The sequence below is a fragment of the Gobio gobio genome (genome assembly GCF_949357685.1).
Source record: "Gobio gobio genome assembly, chromosome: 2".
NCBI classification, from domain to species: Eukaryota; Metazoa; Chordata; class Actinopteri; order Cypriniformes; family Gobionidae; genus Gobio; species Gobio gobio.
In genome coordinates, this window is record NC_137098.1 from 65,828,853 (window position 1) to 65,856,323 (window position 27,471).

Genomic DNA, 27,471 nt, shown 5'->3' on the forward strand with positions numbered 1-27,471 from the left:
CGGCCACAGGGTCATGAAGGACCAGTGGAGAACCGGCCACAGGGTCATGAAGGACCAGTGGAGAACCGGCCACAGGGTCATGGAGGACCAGTGGAGAACCGGCCACAGGGTCATGAAGGACCAGTGGAGAACCGGCCACAGGGTCATGAAGGAACAGTGGAGAACCGGCCACAGGGTCATGAAGGAACAGTGGAGAACCGGCCACAGGGTCATGAAGGAACAGTGGAGAACCGGCCACAGGGTCATGGAGGAACAGTGGAGAACCGGCCACAGGCTCATGGAGGAACAGTGGAGAACCGGCCACAGGGTCATGGAGGACCAGTGGAGAACCGGCCACAGGCTCATGGAGGAAGAGTGGAGAACCGGCCACAGGGTCATGAAGGACCAGTGGAGAACCGGCCACAGGGTCATGGAGGACCAGTGGAGAACCGGCCACAGGGTCATGAAGGACCAGTGGAGAACCGGCCACAGGGTCATGAAGGAACAGTGGAGAACCGGCCACAGGGTCATGAAGGAACAGTGGAGAACCGGCCACAGGGTCATGGAGGACCAGTGGAGAACCGGCCACAGGGTCATGAAGGAACAGTGGAGAACCGGCCACAGGGTCATGGAGGACCAGTGGAGAACCGGCCACAGGGTCATGAAGGAACAGTGGAGAACCGGCCACAGGGTCATGGAGGAACAGTGGAGAACCGGCCACAGGGTCATGAAGGACCAGTGGAGAACCGGCCACAGGGTCATGAAGGAACAGTGGAGAACCGGCCACAGGGTCATGAAGGAACAGTGGAGAACCGGCCACAGGGTCATGAAGGAACAGTGGAGAACCGGCCACAGGGTCATGAAGGACCAGTGGAGAACCGGCCACAGGGTCATGAAGGAACAGTGGAGAACCGGCCACAGGGTCATGAAGGAACAGTGGAGAACCGGCACAGGGTCATGAAGGAACAGTGGTGAACCGGCCACAGGGTCATGGAGGAACAGTGGAGAACCGGCCACAGGGTCATGAAGGACCAGTGGAGAGCCGGCCACAGGGTCATGAAGGAACAGTGGAGAACCGGCCACAGGGTCATGAAGGACCAGTGGAGAACCGGCCACAGGGTCATGAAGGAACAGTGGAGAACCGGCCACAGGGTCATGAAGGACCAGTGGAGAACCGGCCACAGGGTCATGAAGGACCAGTGGAGAACCAGCCACAGGGTCATGGAGGACCAGTGGAGAACCGGCCACAGGGTCATGAAGGACCAGTGGAGAACCGGCCACAGGGTCATGAAGGAACAGTGGAGAACCGGCCACAGGGTCATGAAGGAACAGTGGAGAACCGGCCACAGGGTCATGGAGGACCAGTGGAGAACCGGCCACAGGCTCATGGAGGACCAGTGGAGAACCGGCCACAGGGTCATGGAGGACCAGTGGAGAACCGGCCACAGGGTCATGAAGGACCAGTGGAGAACCGGCCACGGGGTCATGAAGGAACAGTGGAGAACCGGCCACAGGGTCATGAAGGACCAGTGGAGAACCGGCCACGGGGTCATGAAGGAACAGTGGAGAACCGGCCACAGGGTCATGGAGGACCAGTGGAGAACTGGCCACTGGGTCATGAAGGAACAGTGGAGAACCGGCCACAGGGTCATGAAGGAACAGTGGAGAACCGGCCACAGGGTCATGGAGGACCAGTGGAGAACCGGCCACAGGGTCATGAAGGAACAGTGGAGAACCGGCCACAGGGTCATGGAGGACCAGTGGAGAACCGGCCACAGGGTCATGAAGGAACAGTGGAGAACCGGCCACAGGGTCATGGAGGAACAGTGGAGAACCGGCCACAGGGTCATGAAGGACCAGTGGAGAACCGGCCACAGGGTCATGAAGGAACAGTGGAGAACCGGCCACAGGGTCATGAAGGAACAGTGGAGAACCGGCCACAGGGTCATGAAGGAACAGTGGAGAACCGGCCACAGGGTCATGAAGGACCAGTGGAGAACCGGCCACAGGGTCATGAAGGAACAGTGGAGAACCGGCCACAGGGTCATGAAGGAACAGTGGAGAACCGGCACAGGGTCATGAAGGAACAGTGGTGAACCGGCCACAGGGTCATGGAGGAACAGTGGAGAACCGGCCACAGGGTCATGAAGGACCAGTGGAGAGCCGGCCACAGGGTCATGAAGGAACAGTGGAGAACCGGCCACAGGGTCATGAAGGACCAGTGGAGAACCGGCCACAGGGTCATGAAGGAACAGTGGAGAACCGGCCACAGGGTCATGAAGGACCAGTGGAGAACCGGCCACAGGGTCATGAAGGACCAGTGGAGAACCAGCCACAGGGTCATGGAGGACCAGTGGAGAACCGGCCACAGGGTCATGAAGGACCAGTGGAGAACCGGCCACAGGGTCATGAAGGAACAGTGGAGAACCGGCCACAGGGTCATGAAGGAACAGTGGAGAACCGGCCACAGGGTCATGGAGGAACAGTGGAGAACCGGCCACAGGCTCATGGAGGAACAGTGGAGAACCGGCCACAGGGTCATGGAGGACCAGTGGAGAACCGGCCACAGGCTCATGGAGGAACAGTGGAGAACCGGCCACAGGGTCATGAAGGAACAGTGGAGAACCGGCCACAGGGTCATGAAGGAACAGTGGAGAACCGGCCACAGGCTCATGGAGGAACAGTGGAGAACCGGCCACAGGGTCATGGAGGACCAGTGGAGAACCGGCCACAGGCTCATGGAGGAACAGTGGAGAACCGGCCACAGGCTCATGGAGGAACAGTGGAGAACCGGCCACAGGGTCATGGAGGAACAGTGGAGAACCGGCCACAGGCTCATGGAGGAACAGTGGAGAACCGGCCACAGGGTCATGGAGGACCAGTGGAGAACCGGCCACAGGCTCATGGAGGAAGAGTGGAGAACCGGCCACAGGGTCATGAAGGACCAGTGGAGAACCGGCCACAGGGTCATGGAGGACCAGTGGAGAACCGGCCACAGGGTCATGAAGGACCAGTGGAGAACCGGCCACAGGGTCATGAAGGAACAGTGGAGAACCGGCCACAGGGTCATGAAGGACCAGTGGAGAACCGGCCACAGGGTCATGAAGGACCAGTGGAGAACCGGCCACAGGGTCATGGAGGACCAGTGGAGAACCGGCCACAGGGTCATGAAGGACCAGTGGAGAACCGGCCACAGGGTCATGAAGGAACAGTGGAGAACCGGCCACAGGGTCATGAAGGAACAGTGGAGAACCGGCCACAGGGTCATGAAGGAACAGTGGAGAACCGGCCACAGGGTCATGGAGGAACAGTGGAGAACCGGCCACAGGCTCATGGAGGAACAGTGGAGAACCGGCCACAGGGTCATGGAGGACCAGTGGAGAACCGGCCACAGGCTCATGGAGGAAGAGTGGAGAACCGGCCACAGGGTCATGAAGGACCAGTGGAGAACCGGCCACAGGGTCATGGAGGACCAGTGGAGAACCGGCCACAGGGTCATGAAGGACCAGTGGAGAACCGGCCACAGGGTCATGAAGGACCAGTGGAGAACCGGCCACAGGGTCATGAAGGAACAGTGGAGAACCGGCCACAGGGTCATGGAGGACCAGTGGAGAACCGGCCACAGGGTCATGGGCGGCCAAGGCTCATTGATGCACGTGTGGAGTGAAGGCTGGCCCGTGTGATGATCAAACAGACGAGCTACTGAGCTCAAACTGCTCAAGAAGTTAATGCTGCTTCTGATAGAAAGGTGTCAGAATACACAGAGCATCTCAGTTTGTTGTGTATGGGGCGGCACAGCCGCAGACCAGTCAGGGAGCCCATGCTGACCCCTGTCCACCGCCTAAAGTGCCAAAAGTGGACCACGGAGTAATGGAAGAAGGTGACCCGAACGTCTTTCTGAAGTGCACAAATGATTAATGTAACACTGCACCAAAAATGAATTAACTGATATCAAATTACTCCTCCTGCATGAAAGTCATACTGTAAACACACACATGCTGAAACTTGACTTGAAAATTTATTTGCATTTTACTTGTTTTTCTTCATACATTACGCAACCTAAACTAATACTGTTCGTATTAATTTTCTTGTCAGTTTTGACAGATTTGTCTTTCCAGTTACAGTAAAATAATTCACTTGACACATGAACTTCTCTCATTGCCCTCTATATCAACACTGCTCTGTTCAGTCAGACAACGTTCAGAAGTACAGATTATACCATTGTTTTAACAGACAGACAGACAGAGACAGATCATGATCCAGGCTAACAAATGTCACTCTGTCTCAAAGCATACATCCCCCTAAATCCAGCCCCCACCCACACACACACACACACACACACACACACACACACCAGAGTTTACTGCTCTTTTCTCCGTTATTGTTCAAAACCTTTGTCTCAGATGTTTTTTTTTCTATCCATTAAGTGTATATCATTTGATCAAATAACATAGATGGGGTCTTACGCAAGAGATGATAGATAGATAGATAGATAGATAGATAGATAGATAGATAGATAGATAGATAGATAGATAGATAGATAGATAGATAGATAGATAGATAGATAGATAGATAGATAGATAGATAGATAGATAGATAGATAGATAGATAGATAGATAGATAGATAGATAGATAGATAGATAGATAGATAGATAGATAGATAGATAGATAGATAGATAGATAGATAGATAGATAGATAGATAGATAGATAGATAGATAGATAGATAGATAGATAGATAGATAGATAGATAGATAGATGGATGTATTATTTATTTGGGCTGTTAAAGAAGCGTTCCACCTGTGGTAAGCAGACAGATGTGAATCACACACAGCACTTGACATATCATTTTTGGTAAAAACAGCTTGTGGCTCCAGGGGGATTTTAAACTTGGCAGCCTGAAGAACATGAGATGCGTCCAGATGACACACGGCTGATAGACATGTGAACAGATACAGACCACATATTTACACATTAAGACACACAAACACACACACATACAACGGTTAAGGGGAAGTGGAATAATATCACTGCTTTGTATCACGAGGCCTTTGAAAGCAAAATATATAAGGCCGTACAGCCCAAATAACGGCATCTGATCTTGAGTGTTTGACAGCAGAAGCTTCACCCATCATGAACGTCTTCCTGATGTTAACCGTTATTGGAGCCAGCATCGTTCTGTCCGGTGGTAAGCTTCACATTCATTATCTGGGTTATATTTGGCTTCAATCACTAGAAATTTGCTGGTTTTTGCTATGATGGTCTACCGTGACACAACCATGTCAAAATTTCTCTGGAAGGACAAATATTGAATATTATTTCTAAAGAATACTCTCTTAAAATGTGTGTATGTCGCATTTTGTATTTCAGCATTTTCCTTGGAGCTGTGATTAACTTGCTTCATTTCCTCAAATCTATTGCACGCTACTATTTTACAAATCCCGTTTTGCACAAGACCATTAAATCACATGAGGTTACAGTTGCGTAATTGCTTTTACTTACTATCTGTTGTCCTCAGCTGTGCAGCCTCTCGGCGCGGGATACAACAGCCGCTGTATGTGTCTGAAACTGGAGTCCAGGATCATCCCGCCTGACAACCTGCGGCGCGTGGAGATCCTGCCCAGAGGCCCTCACTGCAAGACCACCGAGGTCATGTGAGTGTTTCCTCAAAGAGTCACGCGTCTCCCTGAAATATTTCAGTTCAGTTATTCTTGATGAGGCAGGATGTTGCTAATGATAGATAGAACGATAGATAGAACGATAGAACGATAGATAGATAGATAGATAGATAGATAGATAGATAGATAGATAGATAGATAGATAGATAGACAGACAGACAGACAGACAGACAGACAGACAGACAGACAGACAGACAGACGATGGACGATGGACGATGGACGGACGGACGGATAGACATACAGACAGACAGAGAGACAGATAGATAGATAGATAGATAGATAGATAGATAGATATACAGATAGATAGATAGATAGATAGATAGATAGATAGATAGATAGATAGATAGATAGATAGATAGATAGATAGATAGATAGATAGATAGATAGATAGATAGATAGATAGATAGATAGATAGATAGATAGATAGATAGATAGATAGATAGATAGATAGATAGATAGATAGATAGATAGATAGATAGATAGATAGATAGATAGATAGATAGATAGATAGATAGATAGATAGATAGATAGATAGATAGATAGATAGATAGATAGATAGATAGATAGATAGATAGATAGACAGAACCATAGATAGATGGATGGATGGACTAGCTACATATTTATATTTAATGGGTATATAATATAAATATATAAACAGTGTTGGGGAAAGTTACTTTGAAAAGTAATGCATTACAATATTGCGTTACTCCCTTAAAAAGTAACTAATTGAGTTACTCAGTTACTTTTTGAGAAAAGTAATGTGTTACATTACTTTTGCGTTACTTTTTCTCACCTGGGCTGGGCTGACCTCTTCATACCAAAATTGAAATAATAGGCCTCAGGCTGAGGTATAAATGTGCTGCCATTCTGGATAATGGAAGAATAGGACGCAGGAGAAAAACGTTTTACCAATAAAAACAAAAAATCTAGTAATTTTTGCTCATGGCTTAACTGAATCATCAAAGGTCAGCAGCACGACATTGGTCAATAAAGGTAGATGAAATGCATAAAAATATTTGTTCTATTTAACATTTATATATTTGAGGTTTGAGTACTCTGATTTTGCATTTGACTGATTTTATTCATTTTGAGGAGTACTGAATCTTTATTGTGCAAGTGAGATGAGTAAATGCTCACATTTAGTCTAGAACTACAATAACCATCATGTTCACACACACACCTCTGCACTTGTTTTTCTCAACATGGGGGCAGGAGAGCTGTCAGTCAAATAAATGTGAAAAAGTAACTCAGATATTTTGTTGTAAATTTGAAAAGTAATGCGTCACTTTACTAGTTACTTGAAAAAGTAATATTATTACGTAACTCAAGTTACTTGTAATGCATTACCCCCAACACTGTATATAAATATATAGAATATAAAGTTTAAATTTGAAATAGAAATCTCTTATGACATTATGAATGTTTTTTCTGTCGTTTTTTATTAATTGAATGTGTTCATGTTGAATAAAAGGATCTTACTATCCCCAATCTGTGGACTGTATCATAAACCTTCTTTTTTTTTCTCCAGAGCGGGTTTATCAAGTGGAGAGCGGATCTGTCTAAACCCCAGGACACCATGGGTCAAAAAACTCGTTCACTTCATTGAGAAAAAAGAGCGAGCGGCCAAGAAAGCATAGAAGACATTTATGTTGTGACTAATATTGCTTTCATTCTCACTACTCACAAGACACCTTAGCTCACTGCGGTCCGGAGCACTGAAATGCCAGCTCTTGGTTCTGTCAAAATAAGATTTCTGTATTCTTGTATTCTGAGCCCATCATTTTGATTGATATTTGTTCCTCCTGTCCTGTCTGATGATTTCAAGACATCATGAACCAAATGATGTGCTACACTACAGATGCAGTCTGTTACACTAATCCATGATTCATTGTTTCATTGTACACAATCACAGTCTTGTTTGTTGTTGCCGTTTTACTGCTGAAAAGTTGTGGAATATATGGATGATGTTTTTTTAAATAAATCTTGTCTTTTATCAATTCAATTCTGCTCACTTTCCTTGAACTTGTAAGGTCTCTAACTCCACAGCTAGTCTTTTGCAATGCAATTTGTCAGTCCCACTACACTTACACGAGTCATATCACTTATGAATTCCTCACGATGCTTTCCCAACCCATTCCCGGCTCATTCCTGAATCATTCCAGAAAAACTCATCATTAATCAGTCCCTGAAGCAAGGAGTTTGTCCAGGATCCAGGAGCTGAGTAACACAAAAACTACCTAAACACTGGGTTGTTATGTCTGACCCAGGATCTGGGTTACACAACAACTACCCAAGCAGCACAGTTTTTAACATTGATAATACTAAGGAGTTTTCGTTGCATCCTAAATTTCCCAATTTATCAGTCCAGACAAAGTGTTTTGAATTTAGTATTTTTTCATGTCATTACATTGTTTAGAGCATAAGAAACAAATGGGGGAAAAAAAAAACATTTTTGAAAAATGATATTTTATTCATATGTTATGATGTGTCCTCTGTAGTTGACACCAGGACTAAGTTGTTTAAAAAATAAAATGACATGAAATTGCACTTATAGGCAAAAACTATGGGATTTATTTTTAATTCACCAATACATTTTTAGGTTTCAGGGTTTTTTTTTAAACAAACTTTGTTTAAAGATGATTCTGAACTATGTTATGAAAGATATAATGAAATGCATTGATATACCATTTTACTTTATGCTATATGTGGGTAAAATGACAATACTTTGATTTTCCCATTCAATACAATGTATCTATACACTGCATCTAATTTGCATATTAATGTGTTCTTGGTGCAACATGTAATGAAAATAGAAGGAGTAATAAATGGCAACATTTTCATAATAATATCTAATATTTCATAGGAATATTGATATGTAATTTCTTTCCCTATTCACTTGTTGTCTCCAAAATGCCTGATAAACATGATTTGAGTCCTGGCGTCCACTACAGTGGACATTTATGAAATCAATGGCCTAATCAGTAACAGAAAGTCATATTTTGATCAGAAACCCCATAACATTTTCCTGAGATGTTGATTTATAACAAACAATTTGAAAATGAATCAGATTTAAATTATAATTAAAAATATTATCATATTTCCATAAGAGTGCTAAACATTAATGTCAGCTGTTTTTAAAGACCAAGAAGTTGTTGTTGTCCTGGTGAAACCTCCAAACATGTGGTATCTCTGCAAAGCCCCGAATGTGCTCTTTAAAGGACATCTGTGACATGTGACAAGAGAAATTCCCTAAAATATAACGTCCACTGTAGTGGACAAAAGTCTATTCGTGGGTCCCAGGAGGTTAATGGCCAATGGTTTAAATAAGACCCAGTTCTAAATCATGAGCCTCACTCCAAACATCATTAATACAGGCTGTCCTATCATATAAGAGTCTGACTGTCTATGTCTTAGGATTTTATTTATCACACTTGCCGCTGAGAATGAATGTTCATCAATCAATTTGATTCACCAAACAATTCTCCACAGATATTACGGGAACAGGCTCGTTTCTTATCTGCTGTGCATGTGTAACTCGTGAGAAAGTTGCTCAAGATAAAACATTGTGATTCACGGTAGCAGTAACGTACATGAATATTACCACAAAACCAGCAGCTTCACAACAACCCACAGCTTCCACAAAAGCACGTGTCCAAAAAAAGACGCTTACAAACTCATTTTTAGCATTGTTTGTTTTATGTTTATTTCTTTAGTATAATATAGACAAGGAGTTATTGTTGGCGAGGTTTTGTATTCCCAGCAGCTCTGACTGGATGACACAGGAGGCCGTCTTTATGGTGGTTTGGATGAATGAGGTTGCATTTCAAACAAAAGAAACACATGAAAAGTCCCTTTGTCACATGTGCAGACTCAACATTTCTCAACAAAGACACTTATCAGAAATGCCTTTGTAATAAACTCAGCCGCCTCACATGCCTGGACCTTTATGAGTGTTTACAGCGCACTGAGGATGCAATCATCAATTATGATGACAATGAACTCATGTTTTATACTCCCGTCCTTTTGCATAATAAAAGCATCTGGTAGTGTCTCGATCACCAGTGAGAGTGTCCCCGATTACCACCAGAGGGCACTCCACCCCGGACTACATCTCCCATAATCCTTTGCCCGGACTCATCGGCACTCATTGTTTGCACCTGTGTCTCATTTACCTCATTACCTCAGCCTATATATGCCATGTTAATTCTGTCATTCACTGCAAAGTCTTGTAACACTGCATTTCTGAGCATTCTGCTTGGGTTCTTGTCTCTTGGTCTTGGATTACTTGCCCGTTCTGTGGATTACCCGCCTGTCTCTCCTGCTTTGTTTGGACTGCTTTCCTGTGTATGACCTGTTGCCTGTTTTTGACTACGATTGTGGCTTATCCTTTAATAAAGCTGCGTTTGGATTCTCAACCTTTGTGTCTCGGAGCAGTTACGTTACAGGTATAATTTTGTAAGTACTTTTTCTCTTCTTTTTTTCTATTTTATTTACCAGTGAAAAATAACACCCAAACATACAAATAAAAATATATAAGTTTTCAATGACCATGACATAAATTATGAGCTAAGTATGAAAAGTGTCCAGTATGTTTAAAATGTAAAAATTACAAAGTAATTTGCTTTATACGTTTACAGCAAAATCAGAATACAAGCATGTTTTAGCTTAAAATTAAAAAGACAAGCCAAAATAACATTTATAGATAAATATGAATATTGTTAGTGAACCATTTTGAGAATCCACCTTTTTGAAAAATATTGTTAGCTGATGCTAATTAGACTCCCCCTGAAATTGCCTCGTCGGCACGGCATCCTCAATGAACCCGTCTCTGGCCTGATGACTCCGATTGTTAGAATATTACAATTTAATAATTGTTAAATTGATATGACATCCTCAATAAACCCGTATCCGGCGTGTTGCCTCCGACCTTTCGAATATTCTGATCTATCATGACCTCTGACCTGTAAAGTTGCCAGAATAATAATAATAATAATACGCTGCTAGTTAATTGGCCAGAGGAGAACTGGCAGTCCGACTGAGCCTGGTTTCTCCCAAGGTTTATTTTTCTCCATTAGGTCACCTGATGGGGTTTTGGTTTCCTTGCCACTGTTGCCTCTGGCTTGGCTTGCTCGGTTGGGGACACTCAATTTTTCAACTAAATATCAAAATAAATCTAATAATTAAACTAAATTCACCATATAAACTAAATTACTGATCTAAAATCAACACTGTCACTGTATGATCATTGAAATGAACTGATGACATCACCGTTTTCTCCAGAATGGCTATACAGCTGAATAAAATTGTTGCATTTTTTTTCCTGTTTAACACTGTAAAGCTGCTTTGAAACAATCTGCATTGTTAAAAGCGCTATATAAATAAAGTTGACTTGACTGACTGACTAGCTAGCTGATGCTAATATGAGGTAATTTTTAAATATAAAGTTAAAATATTTTTTTTATTGAACCACCTAGTTAGATTACATTTGATGGAAAAACAAAGAATGTGATGTTTAGAACATGGTACAGTAATTATGATAGTGGAGAGTGATGCTCCCTGGGGTGTTTTACCTATAGATATACATAATAAAGGCTAGATGTCTCGTCCGCGCTGCTGGCCAATGGAGGTCGACGTCCGCACCTGGCGGCCATCTTGTCACAGTCGGCTCGCTCACTTGTAACATTGTGCTTTAATGGTACATGTACTTTTTAAATAACCATAACTTGCTCAATTTTCTACCGATTTTCAAGCTGTTTGTTATAAACGTCAGAGATGTAGTTATGACACTGCATACTTATGAATAATTATTCATAATTTGTTCAAGCATCCAGAACTATAGCCACGTTAATAACGTTTGTAAGAAACCAAACCATTTGTAAATCCGTCAAGATTTGAGCGAGATAAGAGTATTTGTGTTTGTGCACTCGCCTTACATCAGGCACCACAGAGCCCGCCAGAAAGCTTGCCTGTGACAAGATGGCCGCCGGTGATGTCGTTAGAGACGTCTAGCCTTTATTATGTATATCTATGGTTTTACCCCACAGATTCAGGCTGAATCCGAAATCGCCCCTTATATCCTCAAATAGGGCACTTTTGTGTCCGAAACCATAGTGGACGTTATTAGACATTAGACACATAAAACATTTACAAGTATGACAAGAAATCCAAATAAAAACACAACTAAAAAAATTACATTGTACAATACGTAAAAAAAAAAAATAGAACAAAATAAATAAAAGGATTTTCTATATATACAATATTATTGATTTAAATAGAAGTAAAGAATAAATGCATAAATCAGTAAAAAGTACTTGGAAAGAAGACCGCACATACAATATCAATTTTCAATTAACTTCAACTCTTTAGCGAATAAAATTGTATCTCTACATTATTTTTGTTATCAATACATAGAAGAGACTCCATATACAAATAAAGACCTTCAAGATTTAGAATTATTTCTTTTACTTTTGTGAATATGAAATTAACCAAATAAAAGCATGCAATTTATCATAAAATTAACAGACGCATTTGATTTTAATTCAAAATATATAACATCTTTGGATGTTATTAACAAGTATAACCAGATTTCTGTTGAACATCCATAAATCTTCCCAGATTTTTTTGGGAATGTTAAACTCATTATTCTTTCTTTTTTTTATCGCTTGAACAACAATTACAGAACAGGGACAAATAAAACAAAACAAACAAAAATGCCAGGTTTAAGGAAACAAAAATATAAAATACAAGAAAGCGAATACAAACACAACTGAATAATAGACCAAAGAAACAATAAAAGGCTTTGATATTTCACAAAATCTTAAATGTATTTAATAAATGAATGGTTTTAACAGCTGTTTTTGTTTGCACTGTCCTTAATGGAGGGAAAAAATGCATTATTCATATATTTTTTTTATGCTTTATTTGAACATTCAGTTTGCTCTGTGGCACAACAAAATTAGAGCATAATTACGAATAACATCAATAGAGGGGGAAAAACAAACAAACATGAATAACCAATAGCTTAAAGTACCAAATAAAAAAATAAAAAATAAATTAAATAAGAGGGCATTACACAAATTAATAACAATTACACATTAAGTACAGTGAAAAGTGCAAACTGTACATGTTCTGAGAGCTTTTTTGTTAAGCGAGAGTGAAATTCGATGTTTCATCTCGTAAGAATACTACAAAAATAGGTTTACAATTCGCGAATTTAGATTTATGAGTGTAAAATCTACATAGAAAGAGAATTAGGTTCATTATAAAGTAGGCATTTGAATCCGCTTTTAAAAAAAAATAAGAGGCATTATTCATATACTAAAGTAGCGTTGTCATTGCGTCATAAAAGTGCGCCGACTCTCACGAGTTGAAAACATTGGCAGTTGTTTTGTTTATGTCGTTTACAAGTTCTATAAAAGTATTTTTAGGATGCCTGTATCCTTTATGCGTTTATAGATCTAATGTTTATCGGTTATTTGTTACGTCCTCTTTCAGTTGGACGGAGGAGACGATCTTTAGCAGCATAACGCCTTACTTTCACTTTGTCAGTATCTGAGATCCTTGTTTTCTGCTGCCATACATTTATAATAGATGTGGTTTTCGTGGCTTTGTGGGGCATACACACTCATCTGACTTTAGACCAAACAAATGGAGGAAGCGCCACACGAGAGCCGCGGGGCGTCGAAACTAAACGACGCTGCGGTCGCGGATTTACTGGAGTTTCTGCGCATCGATGTGGAGCTCGAGCCCGCGTGTGCCGACAGAGAGGAGACCTCGTGCTCTGTAAGAGTCATAATATTGAGACTAAAATCATTTCCTAGCGTGTCACTTATTTTACTACTTCTACAGAAGAATGTCACGCGTAAGCAGCGCAACTGGGAGAGAAGACTGGAGGTGAAAAGGTGCAAAAGAAAAGAGGAGAAACAAAGAAAGAAGCTCAACAGACAAAATAAAGGTGAACTGACTTTAATTAAAATGCGCTAACAGGGTCAATCTTATGTGCAGTGCATTATCAGGCCCCTATCATACACGTTAATTATCATATTATATTATAATTATATCATCTTTATTATATCATATCATATATTATATGATATGATATAATTATAATCAATTATATCATATCATATATTATAACATCTCGTTTTCGAGGGGACCTTAGAAGAAACTAAAAAACATGCATCACATAATCTACAGAACAAAGACAGAAGCTCTCCATCACACCAAAACCACCCTTAACTTCCCCAAATCTAACTATTCGATGATATACAATAAACAGTTACGGTCATTCATATGAACAATGTGTATATAATTAAAAATAAATAAATACAATTCTGCAGACGCTATTGTAGAGAACATTCAAAGGTTTGAGAGTAGTATCGGCTGTGTTTTGGACATTGCTTAGAGTAGCAGAAGCGAGAGAGGGAAATAAGCGAGAATAGAGAGGGAAATAAGCGAGAATAGAGAGGGAAGGTTTTTTTTATTTTAGTAATTGATGTCTAGGCATTTTTAATGTTGCAACAAATGTATGTTTCAAATCAAAGCTGTTTTAACCATCAGAGAATCAATAGGATAAAAATACATCACGGTTTCCACAGAAATAAGAAGCAGCATAGCTGATTTCAACATTGATAATAATCATAAATGTTTCCTGAGCATCAAATCAGCATGTGTGACTCTGGAGCACAAAACCAGTCATAAGTCTCGCGGGTATATTTGTGGCAATAGCCAACAATACATTGTATGGGTCAAAATGATCCATTTTTCTTTTATGCCAAAAATCATTAGGATATTAAGATCATGTTCCATGAAGACATTTTCTACTGTAAATATATAAAAAATGTATTAGTAGTAGTAATATGAATTGCTAAGGACAACTTTAAAGGTGATTTTCTCAATATATTTATTGTCCTATCCTAACAAACCATATATCAATGGAAAGCTTATTTATTCAGCTTTCAGATAATGTATAAATCTCAATAATACAAAAAATAAAAATAAAAAAACCTTCTGACTGGTTTTGTGATCCAGGGTCACATATCATAGTGATTTCTGAAGGATCATGTGACACTGAAGACTGGAGTTATGATGCTGAAAATTCAGCTTTGATCACAGGAATAAATTACACTTTACTATATATTCACGTAGAAAACAGCTGTTTTGTTGAGTAATAACATTTCACTATTACTGCTTTTCCTGTATTTTCTTATCAAATAAATATGGCCTTGGTGAGCAGAAGAGACTTCTTTCCGACCCCAAACCGTCCAAAACAAGTTTTGTGAATTTATTTTTTATAGGTCATTACATTGTTTGAATCATAAGAAACAAATTTAATTTAAAAAAGAATGTTTGGAAAAGATAAAATATATATTTTATTCCTACGTTTATGCCATGTCGTCTATAGAGGACACCAGGACCCATTTATTAAGAAAATTAAAAGACACGAATGGGCAAAAACAATATTTGTTTTTCTTTCATTCACCAATCAATTTTTAGGTTTTAAGCTTTTATTTACCCAAACTTTGTTTAAAGATGATTCTCAACTATGTTATGAAAGATATAACCAAATGATTTGACATAACATTTTACTTTATGCAATATAAACATGGCCATGAATGCCATTCTCATACACCGCACGGTATCTAATTTGCACATTAATGTCTTCTTGGGACATGTAATAGAAAAAAGACGCGTTATACTGTAAGTCCTGTGTCCTCTACAGAGGTAATGTATGGAATCAATGCCCTGTTTCGTAACAGTCATATTCAACCCATTTTCCTGAGATGTTGATTTCTGACAAACAATTAGTCAGATTCAAATGATAATATTTCCATCAGAGTGCTAAATTTGATCATTCATTCATTCATATCATATTTAAAGAAGTTGTTATCAAGATGCAAAGTGCTCTTTACAGGACATCCAGACTGTGACATTTACCCTGGTTTCACAGACAAGGCGTACAGGGATAATGCACCCAAAAATGAAAATGTGATGTTTACCTGCTGACCCCCAGGGCATCCAATATATAGGTGACTTTGTTTCTTCAGTAGAACTCAAATGAAGTTTTTTAACTCCAACCGTTGCAGTCTGTCAGTCGTATAATGCATGTGAACGGTAACAATCTATGAGAGTAAAAAAAAACATGCACAGACAAATCCAAATCCGATCACTTCCGGCGCTTGCGTAAACTACGCCAAATCGTGTGAAGACCTCAAGCGCCAGAAGTGATCCGATTTGGATTTGTCTGTTTATGTTTTTTTTTTTAACTTTCTTTATCTTGGGTGCACTGGGGGCTCTGGCATCTCATATATCAGTGTCATTGTTTTGTCTCAGTAATGTTTTTTTCTAAAGCACGTTTATAAAAACTATTAAAGGGTTAGTTCACCCAAAAATGAAAATTCTGTCATTAATTACTTCCCCTCATGTCATTCGACACCGGTAAGACCTCCGTTGAAGATGAACGGAGGTCTGACGGGTGTCGAACGACATGAGGGTAAGTAATTAATGACAGAATTTTCATTTTTGGGTGAACTAACCCTTTAATGACTCCTTTCCACCGAGTGGTACGGTTCAGTACAGTTCAATGCGATTCAGGACCGTAAACCCTGATCCGGTTTGCGTTTCCGCCGACACGCCAAGCAGAAAGCAAAACATTAAACAACGATAGATGACAGACAGCAGATTTTGTTGATGCTTCTTGGCATGTGGCTGTTTTCACAAAAAGACATGCTTTGTTTGAGCCAAGGCTGCAAGGAAAAACCCAGCCGAAAAAGCACACGCAAGTGTCAACCAATCATTGTTCTGCAGTGAGTACTGGACTACTGTGTGATACCCCAACGGAAGGGTGCCAACAAAGTGGTACAGTTTGGAATTGGGGTACAATTCACAACTTCTGACAATGGAAACGGCTAAAATTGCGTACCTATTCCTTGGTCTCAGGAGGATATTGCATTATGATCTGTAATCAAAATGCCCTCCGGCAGGCGCTTCAGGATCCACCGGACCAGGACCAGCAGACTAAAGAACAGTTTTTTCCCCAGAGCTGTCTCTTTACTGAACTCAAACCCCCGCTGATCCACTTCCCTCTTATACTGCTAACTCTCCTACCTCACATCCGCCTTCACTTTGTTATTTGCACTACCGACTGTTTATTACAGTCACAACTGTTTACTTATGCATTTTGCACTACCACACCGTAACTGGATTATGCTCATTTGCACTGCCGACTGTTATTTACAGTACCTACTGTTTACATTTGCATTTTGCACCGTACTTCTAACTGTAATATGCAACCACTTTACACTGCACTTTCCACTTTTTTCGGATAGCTTCTGTCCATAATTTATTGCACTACCTTAATCCACTGCCATATTCCTCTTTTTAGCCTAACATATCATTGTATACCTCTATCTGTAAATTCTGTTTATAGTAATAACCATCTGTATATTTATTCACTGTACATATTCACCTGTAAATTCTGTTTATAGTAATAACCATCTCTCTATTTATAGATATATTTATATATATTCAGTACATATCCATGTCCTGCACTTATGCAAACGTTGTATATCCTGCACTTGCTGCTATTGCACTTCTGGTTAGACCTAAACTGCATTTCGTCGCCTTGTACTTGTACTTGTGTAATGACAATAAAGTTTAATCTATCTAATCTAATCTAAAAAGAGTGTTTTCTAATGGATTGCCTGTCTGTCTTGCAGATGTGAACGAGCTGCAGCTCAGTAAACGCGTCATTAAAGCGATTACCAAAGAGAGACTGGAGGAGGCCAGAGCAGCAGGACTGCGTCTGTGTGTCGATTTCAGCATGACCGACCGCCTGTCAGCCAAAGTCAGATTTACACACAAACGCATGCATCATCAATTGCACAAGTTTGACCGGTCGAAACCTGTCCGCGATTACTAGCTAACAAGAGTGGGATTTTTATTTAATCGTGTACTTTTATCTCGTAGGAGATCAGTCGTCTTGCAGGTCAGATCAGACGCCTCTACGGATCCAATAAGAAAGCCTTACAGCCATTCCACATTTTCCTGACCGAATTCAAAGAGGACAGTCTTCTGTGCAAGGAGTGTGTTCGGATGAATGACGGCTTCCTGAATTATTTGGTTAGAAAGGATTCCTAAACTGATCCTCGCCTAACCTAGTACAAACAGAAGCACAGAAGTGATATGCAGTAACAGAGTTGTATTATCTTCTCTGTATCCCACAGATTGATGTGACGGAGGAGAGCTGGTTTCATCTGTTTCCCTCTGAAGATGTGATATATTTAACCCCAGACGCAAGTGAAGGTTCATATTAATGCACGTTCCTGGTTTTATTGTGTACGATTAATAGGTGCACACTATTCCGAATGTGTTTTTTTTTTTTTTTTTTTTTTTTTTTTTTTTCTATCATTTTATCTGATTTTATATAATATATACATTAGGGATGTGACGGTGAGGACATTTTCCCACCGTTTAATCGACGTGTGACAACACCGGTAATACCGGTATCACTAATTATATCTAACCGAAAGTAACATGCACACGGCCGCTTGAGCATTCATAAGAGCGGAGCAAAACGAGTAGTTTCAACAAATTCCTATGAAACTTAAGTTTTCATAGCAATGAACTGAAAACGCGCCAGTGCACACACACCGTGAATAACAGTTCGGCCGTAAAATGCGCACTCTCTGCTGCCGTGAATGCGGATTGCTTGAATTGTGGGCTCATTAGCCTATTAATCTTAATGAGAAACACAACAACAAAACAAATGACATTTATGCATTTGGCAGACGCTTTTATCCAAAGCGACTTACTGGGACCTTATTACAGGGACAATCCCCCTGGAGCAACATGGAGTAAAGTGCCTTGCTCAAGGACACACTGGTGGTGACCACTGGGATCAAACCAGCAACCTTCTGCATATCAGTACCATGGTTTAACCCACTGGACCACCATCTCACTTACATGACAAACTCCCTTAAATAGGCGCTTTTACATTTCGTTTTGAAACCAAATCTTCCGCGATCATCTCAGTCAGCTCCTCACTCTCTGATGAATAACTCCTGCCGAGACTCACGGTCGGATCATGCTTTATTAAGCAAACGCGTTCAGATTTTATTGTAGTGTCTGTTCTCTAACTGAGCTAAATTATTTTATTACTATAAAAATATCAAAATGACGGTGGGGGCGATGCCACGGTGGGCAAGTGATGTAACTGGTGTTGAGTCTGAACACCGATAACACCGACTATCGTAGCAAGCCTAATATACACCCCTGGGCAAAAAAATGGGCCATGCCCAAAATGGCTAAACACTATCATACACCAGGCGCAATGCAATGCCAGGCGCGACAGTGTTTTTTGATAGTTTCAGCCCGACGCAGTTCTCATTTTCACGTCCAGCACCACATTGTTTAAATGGCAAATGCACTCGCGCCGTCTGTTTGCCCATGGGCGTCTGGTCTGAAAACAGGTGTGTTCAGGAGCATTATTTTGAGTAACTGAAAACGACTGCACCATTGACCAACAAAAACCTGGTCTAAAGGATGTGTTTGCAATACATGGTCTAAAGGATGTGTTTGCAGCCCATAGGCGGGTGCACAACGCATGTACACTCTGCTTATTACACAAACACAGGGACGCGCAGCACACACACACATGCCAAACATTAAAAATAAAAAAAGTGTTCAGTCTTTCCGCTCGTAAATTCCTCTATGTAAATAGCGAATCCGCCATGCCGCGAATGCAACTGGCTTTTATAGAGAATGGGAGGTGAGACTCTGATTGGTTTGTTGCACGTTACACCCAAAACACACCCATGACTCATTAAAAGGTAACTTCAGCGATTTAGCATTAAGCTTTGTATCAGTATAAACCTGGTAGTATATTCAAATTACGATCCAATCCCCCCTCATGTCCCCCTGAGATGAGAGAATTATGCATTTTATTTCTGGAAAAAAATCCTCCGATGACGCAAATATTGTCATTTTGCGTCATCTGAGAATTTTTTTGGCCAGAGACTACAGGAGTTAGTTCTGCATGTTTTCAACCCACCCACAGGGGAAGGATCTCACTCACAGAATGTAAATGCACTCGGCCGCTCGGATCGGGCATTAATAATGGAGCGGTGCGGAGCAAAGTGAGTGTTTCAACTTTTCAATGAATTCCTATGAAAGTTAAGCTTCCATAGGCATGATCTGAAAACATGCCAGACTGGACACGCGCCGTGAATGATGCCGCGCTTACCTCAGCTCTTCGCTCTCGTGCTGAATGAAATCTGACTCCTGCTGCGTTTCTGCCGTGCCTTTCGTTCAGCTCACCAGAGGTGTCAAAAGTATTCACATTCATTACTCAGGTAGAAGTATAGATACTAGGGTTTAAAAAGACTTCTGTAGAAGTTGAAGTATCAACTCAAGCTTTTTACTCAAGTAAAAGTGTAAAAGTACTGGTTTCAAAACTACTTAAAGTATAAAAGTAAAAGTAATGTAATGGGGGGGAAATGCCATTAAAGGGGTAGTTCAAATTCAGAGGCATGTAATCAATAACCATTATTTGAATGTGTGATCAGTGTTACCAGATTGGGGCGACGATTTCCAGCCCAAAAACTTACCAAATGTACATTTAAATTCAAAAAATGGTTATTGATAACATGCCTCTGAATTTTGACTTTTTGATCCTTTACAATACTTATAGGCAACTAGCAGAGGTGTCAAAAGTATTCGCATTCATTACTCAAGTAGAAGTATAGATACTAGGGTTTAAAAAGACTTCTGTAGAAGTTGAAGTATCAACTCAAGCTTATTACTCAAGTAAAAGTGTAAAAGTACTGGTTTCAAAACTACTTAAAGTATAAAAGTAAAAGTAATGTAAGGGGAAAAAATGCCATTAAAGGGGTAGTTCACCCAAAAATGCCAATCAATGTTGATAAGTAAGTTACCATTTTATCTCCTTAAAACATAACATTGAAAAAATCAATTTCCCAGTAAAACGGATCAAATATGTCCAGGTAAAAACTGTCAAAACGGCTATCCCTCAGAAAAACACAATGTCAACAATAAGAAGCCAATTTACGTGCAAAAAGTGCCCAATATAGAGATTGGAAAAAGCAATATAATTAACAGGCATTTCACATGTTAATGCACACACCACTGCCAAAATGCATAATTCATTGATACTGTACAATAATCCGTCAACAAATAAATAACAATGCGCTTACCTTTGTGTTGCACTTTGCTTTGACAAAACTACAGTATGTCTTTCGTGAAGTACATGGCACACGCACTTAGCACAGTCAAAACGGGTTAATCGTTGATTTAAACCTCTTTCAGCAGCTGTCAGGGTTGCAGATGTCCTAAGTGTGTATACGATGGAGAGGAGTCACGGTTATATTTATAAAGAGCCTTCGAGTCACAGGTGTAATTCACGTTTGAGAGTTGAGTCACTCTCCCACTCTTTACTGTAGATACAACTTACTGTTTATTTATGCCACTGGCATAGCGATCACTGGAATATACAGCTATGAGTTATCGCGCTAAAAACCCGGCTAAAGTCATGAATGAGCTCGTCTGCCTGCTGATCGCTGATTGGCTGAAAGTGTGTGCTCGTCGGCGAGAACCCGCCCTCTCTGGCAACATGGTGTGTGATTTGTGCAGGTGCAGGCGTGATTGATCGCCTACAACCCAATAGGGTGTCGGAATGGTTTGTGTTTATCCTTCTCATCCAACCACAATCAAATTCACTCTATCCGGATGGCACGATTTATCTGGATAGTTTTTTTTTTTGACAAGCCGGAATGAAAACATGCCGACATGGAATAGGAGTAACGAGGCTATTATTAAAATGTAAGGAGTAGAAAGTACAGATAATTGCTTGAAAATGTAAGGAGTAGAAGTATAAAGTAGGCTAAAAAATTATTACTCCAGTAAAGTATAGATACCCAAAATTTCTACTTAAGGTAACGAAGTATTTGTACTTTGTTACTTGACACCTCTGGCAACTAGTCACTCCAAGAAAAAAACCCATAACTTTAACTGCCAAAATAATACCAATCAAGGTTGATAGGCAAGTTACCATTTTATCTCCTTAAAACATAACATTGATGATAAAAAAAAAAATCTATTTCCCAGTAAAACGGATCAAATATGACTATGTCCAGGTAGAAACTGTCAAAACGGAAATCCCTTAGAAAAACACATGCATCATTTTCATTGTCAACAATAAGAAGCCAATTTATGTGCAAAAAGTGCCCAATATAGAGATTGGAAAAAGCAATGTAATAAACAGGCATTTCACACGTTAATGGACACACCTCTGTCAAAATGCGTAATTCATTGATACTGTACAATATTCCGCCAACAAAAAATAACAACAATGTGCTTACCTTTGTGTTACACTTTGCTTTGACAAAACTACAGCATGTCTTTCGTGAAGTACATGGCACATGCACTTAGCACAGTAAAAATGGATTAATCGTTGATTTGAACCTCTTTCAGCAGCTGTCGGGGTTGCTAGTTGCAGATGTCCTAAGTGTGTATATGACGATGGACAGGAGTCGGGTTATATTTATAAAGAGTCTTTATAATAGCGATCACAGGAATATACAGCTACGAGTCATCGCGCTAAAAACCCGGCTAAAGTCATGAATGAGCGTGTCTGCCTGCTGATCGCTGATTGGCTGAAAGTACGGGCTCGTCGGCGAGAACCCGCCCTATCTGGCAGCATGGTGTGTGATTTGTGCAGGTGCAGGCGTGATTGATCGCGTACAACCAATAGGGTGTCGGAATGGTCTGTGTTTATCCTTCTCATCCAACCACAATCAAATTCACTCTATCCGGATGGCACGATTTATCTGGATAGTTTTTTTTTTTTTTGACGACAAGTCGGAATGAAAACATGCGAAATGGAATGGGAGTAACGAGGCTATTATTAAAATGTAAGGAGTAGAAAGTACAGATAATTGCTTGAAAATGTAAGGAGTAGAAGTAAAAAGTAGGCTGAAAAATATTTACTCCAGTAAAGTATAGATACCCAAAATTTCTACTTAAAGGGGCTATATGCGTTTTTCTGAAATTTAAACTCGCGACTGACACCTGTGGCCAAAAAACAGAACTGCTCTCATTTTCTGCTCGCTCTCGCAGCGGTGGTGACGTCACATCCGCAGACAGCGCGGGAAAAGACGACCCGCCAGAAAATAGGAAAAATAGGATACAGGCTTATAGGTGCACCCACTGTGAGCGGACAAGGTGTCAGTTTGCTCATCAGGAGATGTTTGAGTCATAAATGGTCAAATAAAAAGGCTATTGTTACGTTTATTTTGGGGGAAAAGTTGCATATAGCCCCTTTAAGTAAGGTAACGAAGTATTTGTACTTCGTTACTTGACACCTCTGCAGCTCACTCACACTTTATTGAAAAGACACATTCAGTTTTTAATTGTAGCGTTTATTCTCTACCTGTACGAAATGATTGTATTACTATGAAAATCAAAACGACGTTGGGGACGGTGGGCAAGAGATGTAACCAGTAGCCGTGGCTTTGGGAGTGGCCTCATAGGGCAGCGAAGCAAGTGCATTCTGGGAGTTGTTGTCTTTCATCCACATGAGACAAAAATACATGTTCTGTCTTTTCTCAGTCTAGAAGGCACCAAATTCAAAAAATAATTTCACATTTCTACTACATAAATGACACAGTTTAAATACACATCCATCTTCCCAGCGCTGAAGTGCCCCTTTAAGAGATGAGGTACAACTGTTTTTTTTCCATCGTTAAGCTAGCAAAAGTGGATTCGGACACGGCCTAAGAGCACCTGCACCCTGCGCTTCAGACCATGTGCTCAGATCTTTAAAATAGGGCCCCAAGCTTTTAATTGTCTTAATCACAAATTATTGGTCAGGAAATGAGCAAAACTTAAAGCAAATGCACTGCTTGAAAAGCCATTGGTGTCTCATCAAACATCTAAGACAGAATTACGATTTCGGCAGAATATGGAGTGATGAGTCACAATGAAACATGAGCAATGTCTGCTAAGAAATCTGCTAATAAAAGCATGTCTAGCGCAGTGAAGCGCGGAGGAAGAGCTGCTGTGAGCTACTTCACTGTGAAAAGTCATTAAATGCTTCACAGTACAGGAGGATATTGCAGAACGGCTTGCTTCCCATAAATGAAAAGTTTTTATGCAAAGAGGAACGATCAGATGTTATTTTTCAATGCTCCTATCCAAATTGCAAAGACAACTGAGAACTGAGAAGTCCATCAGGCCCATGTTTTGGCCAGGTCAGAGTCGAGATGTGAACTCTATAGTAAATATTTAGTCTCGCATTAAACTCAAAGAAACTTTTCAACTACTCATGAACCTTCTGAAGCCAACAACTCTGACTCCTCAACACCGCAAGCCAGGGAGAAAGCCGTTTCATGCTGTTACTTTATCTACAGTGTTTGTGAAAACCGTGCTCATTTCCAGACCAGTGATTTGTGATTAAAGTGAGTAAGACGATTAATATTTTCCCATTTTTGGCCCGGCCCTTTTTCTTTCTTTTTTTTGCACAGGAGTGTAATGTAATATGAAACAACTTTACCTTTCATCACAAATCCCACATCCTTATACGATGTTTTTATATTTAGTATTTATTCATATTTTTAATAGCTTTTATTATTTATGCATTTATATTTTCATTTGAACTTTAGGGTTTTTATTATTAATTATATAATTCATGCATTTTTGCATTTTTTTTATTTATTTTTATTTCAGTTTTAGTCATTTTAGTGCTTCAATCTACATTAATTTATTTTAATTTTTATTAAATTTCTTGTTTGGTTTTTGTTAACTAATATTTATTTTGTATTTTAATTCAGCTTCCAATTTCCTCTTTGAATATACCGTTTAAGTTTTGTTTTTCATCTAATATTTTTATATTTACTTTTTTATTTAGTTTTTATTTTATTTATTTTTTTCAGTTTTAGTCATTTTAGTACTTCAATCTACATTGATTTATTTTTAATTTTATTTAATTTCTTGTTGTTTTTGTTTCTTAACTAATATTTATTTTGTATTTTTAATTCAGCTTCCAATTTCCTCTTAATATATACTGTTTAAGTTTTTTTTTCATCTAATATTTTCATACTATTTTTATATTCACTTTTATTTAGTTTTGATTTATTTTTATTTCAGTTTTAGTCATTTTAGTGCTTCAATCTACATTTATTTATTTTAGTTGCCAAGAGAACATTTCTATTTTTGTTTTTGTTAACTAATTTTTTTTTTAATTCAGCTCCCAATTTCCTCTTTGAATATACCTTTTCACTGAAATTATAATAGTAAAACTTCTTTTAAGTTTGTTTTTAATTTTATACTATTTTTATATTGACTTAATTTTAATTACAGAAAACAATAACTGCCATTTCTCATCATTGAATAGATGATATTAAGTGTCAAAAATGTTGAGATAAAGTCAAAAAGTTCAGATAAAACCAATGTGAATGCTGCAATAAGTGAAACTTCTTTCTTTTCATTCTGCATACATTTTGACATGACTGTCCCTGTTAGCTTTAGAATATGTGGAGGAAGATAAAGTTTATATCCTTGGAGGTTTAGTGGATGAAACCATACAAAAGGTAAGATTTATGGATATATTAATGATACATCGATGTGGAGAAACAGCTGAACTGAACAAGATCTCACTGCTTTCTTTAAGAAAATCAGCTACACGAGGGCGAAGGAGCTCGGCATCCGCATGGCGCGTCTGCCAATTGACGAGTACATGGTGAAGAGACCAAACCCCAAAAACTACCACTCCAAAATCCTAGCCATCAACCAAGGTCACTGTTTCTACATGCTGCAGTCTTGCTCCTCATCGCCCCGTGTGTGTAACTGACCGTGTGCTGTTGTGTTTCAGTGCTTGAAATCCTACTGGCATTTCGGGACACCAAAGACTGGACTAAAGCTCTCGTGGCTGGTATCCCTCCGGGAAAAGGTTACATGTTGGCCTCTGCAGCATCGACAGACGGGATAAACTCTCAGGAAGAGCTGTAGACACTCGTTTATGAGCCATATACAGTGACAGTGTTATCTATATTAGATAACTTAATGTCACGGGAATCAGTGAGATTCAAAGTACTTGACTGCATCTTTTGGTTTGGTTTATTTTAGGAGTTGTCTCTTGAGTTTCTGCAGTCAAAAACTGAGCTGATGGATATTTTGTCGATATTATAAACACTGGATCATATCACTAATATATGCAGTTTAATGTCTCTCCCTTCTTTTTTTACTGTATTTATTTTTTCAATGTGACATGGATCACAGTACAAGTGTTGACAGTAACATCTGCTTTTTCATATTTGTCATAAAATAAATCAATGTCACACATACAGGCTGTTAAATTATATTATTTATGTTAATATTACGATGCATTAGGAATCTTACATTAGTCCTGTATCTTTGTTAATAACTAAAAACATGTTTTTTAAAGGGATAGTTCCCCCAAAAAACTTGTTCACTCCATTTACTCACCGTCATGTTGTTCCAAACGTACAAGTTTCTTCTATTGAACACAACGTAGGAGAAAAATACTGTGGAAGTCAATGTTACCGTCAACTGTCTGGCTACTGATATTCTTCAAAATACTTTCTTTTGTGTTCAACAGAAGAAAGAAACTCAAACAGGGTTGGAACAACATGATGGTGAGTAACTGATAAAAATGCTGAAAATTTTTTATTTTGGGGTAAACTATGCCTTTATGTAGTTTGAGCATCAGCGCGACCTAGCGGCTGACATTTGTAACTTGTAAGGGAAAGTTATGCTGCGTTCCAGGCAGGTTTTTGAGCCCGTAAATTACAACTTCAAACCACGACTCACGACTTTGTAGTGTTACAGGCAAAGTCACGCCAAACTGCCTCAGCGCAAGGAATTGTGTGGTAGTTTGATGTAAACAAAGCCTGGCGGACCGTACTGGATGTATGCTCATTTACAATCATTTCTATCGCCATTTGAGGGAAACGGAGGAGAAAAACGGCGCAGACGGCAGGAAGAGCTGTTATACCTTTTATATTAAGTTAATTGTATATTTGTTTCATAAACACTGCATCCCTAGGGGGCTGCCATTGTTGCTTCGCGGGCTATGTGACGTCAAAACTCGTAACTGGGAGTCAGTGGCGGATCTAGAAAATTTTACATGGGGGGGGGGGGGGCAAAAGGTCTTGGTAGACGGTACATGGAAATCCCTATATGTCAATTGCTTTAACAAAACAAACACAAAACCTCTTTTCACTTTTCAACCACTTTTAAACTACAATACTTATTGTTTAATCATGCCCTAATACCCTACGAAGGTTTTTAATTCACAACAGGAATAAGCCCAGTGTTCAAACAAAACAAAACAAAACAGTATACTACTGTATACTTCAGCTACTTTCTTCAACTACTCTTGCCTGCAAAAGTCAATATGTGAAAACCTCTGGTTATCCTTGTATTACATTACACTGTAGGGCCATGTAGCTAATAAGTAGCCTATATAACAAATATAAAATCAGAAAGATTTATCACATGCACACACCAGTTATGTACTTAATCCTATTGTATTTGGTATTTGTAACCTGGTTTCATTTCTGTGATATCTGAAAGGAATTGGATTTAATAGGACTGCTTAGCTAAATCAAATTTAAAAAAAAAAAAAAAAAGTAATAATTGCATCACAATAAGTGTATTGTGATTGTCACTAACATTTTAGTAACAACTGGATTTTATTAGGTTTAGTGACAACATGTTACAGTGTTTACATGGTACAATTTCTGGTAAGCTACGCTTTTTTGTTATTTCAATTAAATTATT

At 39.8% G+C, this 27,471-nt stretch overlaps 2 protein-coding genes and 1 long non-coding RNA gene across 3 annotated transcripts; 2 read left to right on the plus strand and 1 right to left on the minus strand.

Moving 5' to 3' along the window:
* Positions 1-4,974: 4,974 nt before the first annotated feature.
* On the plus strand, positions 4,975-7,655 carry cxcl19 (chemokine (C-X-C motif) ligand 19). Its single transcript, XM_079844629.1, has 3 exons — positions 4,975-5,165; positions 5,496-5,631; positions 7,184-7,655. Exons 1-3 carry the CDS (start codon positions 5,111-5,113, stop codon positions 7,290-7,292), a joined length of 300 nt encoding a protein of 99 aa, XP_079700755.1. The 5' UTR covers positions 4,975-5,110; the 3' UTR covers positions 7,293-7,655.
* Positions 7,656-12,991: 5,336 nt separating this feature from the next.
* On the plus strand, positions 12,992-27,297 carry trmt10b (tRNA methyltransferase 10B). Its single transcript, XM_079810459.1, has 8 exons — positions 12,992-13,437; positions 13,504-13,609; positions 17,373-17,500; positions 17,623-17,775; positions 17,880-17,958; positions 25,192-25,259; positions 25,340-25,463; positions 25,541-27,297. The coding sequence occupies exons 1-8, from the start codon at positions 13,303-13,305 to the stop codon at positions 25,675-25,677; spliced, it is 930 nt and encodes a 309-aa protein (XP_079666585.1). The 5' UTR covers positions 12,992-13,302; the 3' UTR covers positions 25,678-27,297.
* LOC307122497 lies at positions 19,605-23,299 on the minus strand. Its single transcript, XR_013816054.1, has 2 exons — positions 21,649-23,299; positions 19,605-20,348 (listed from the first exon to the last, which is right to left on the minus strand). It is a non-coding gene; the product is annotated as an uncharacterized lncRNA (long non-coding RNA).
* Positions 27,298-27,471: the final 174 nt, after the last annotated feature.

Excerpts from the sequence above, each read along its gene's own strand:
- cxcl19 (XM_079844629.1), top strand. The coding sequence starts at position 5,111 with ATGAACGTCTTCCTGATGTTAACCGTTATTGGAGCCAGCATCGTTCTG. Across the intron at positions 5,166-5,495 it reads CAGCATCGTTCTGTCCGGTG|CTGTGCAGCCTCTCGGCGCG; the intron begins GTAAGCTTCACA and ends TGTTGTCCTCAG. Across the intron at positions 5,632-7,183 it reads TGCAAGACCACCGAGGTCAT|AGCGGGTTTATCAAGTGGAG; the intron begins GTGAGTGTTTCC and ends TTTTTTCTCCAG.
- trmt10b (XM_079810459.1), top strand. The coding sequence starts at position 13,303 with ATGGAGGAAGCGCCACACGAGAGCCGCGGGGCGTCGAAACTAAACGAC. Across the intron at positions 13,438-13,503 it reads GAGAGGAGACCTCGTGCTCT|AAGAATGTCACGCGTAAGCA; the intron begins GTAAGAGTCATA and ends CTACTTCTACAG. Across the intron at positions 25,464-25,540 it reads AATCCTAGCCATCAACCAAG|TGCTTGAAATCCTACTGGCA; the intron begins GTCACTGTTTCT and ends GTTGTGTTTCAG.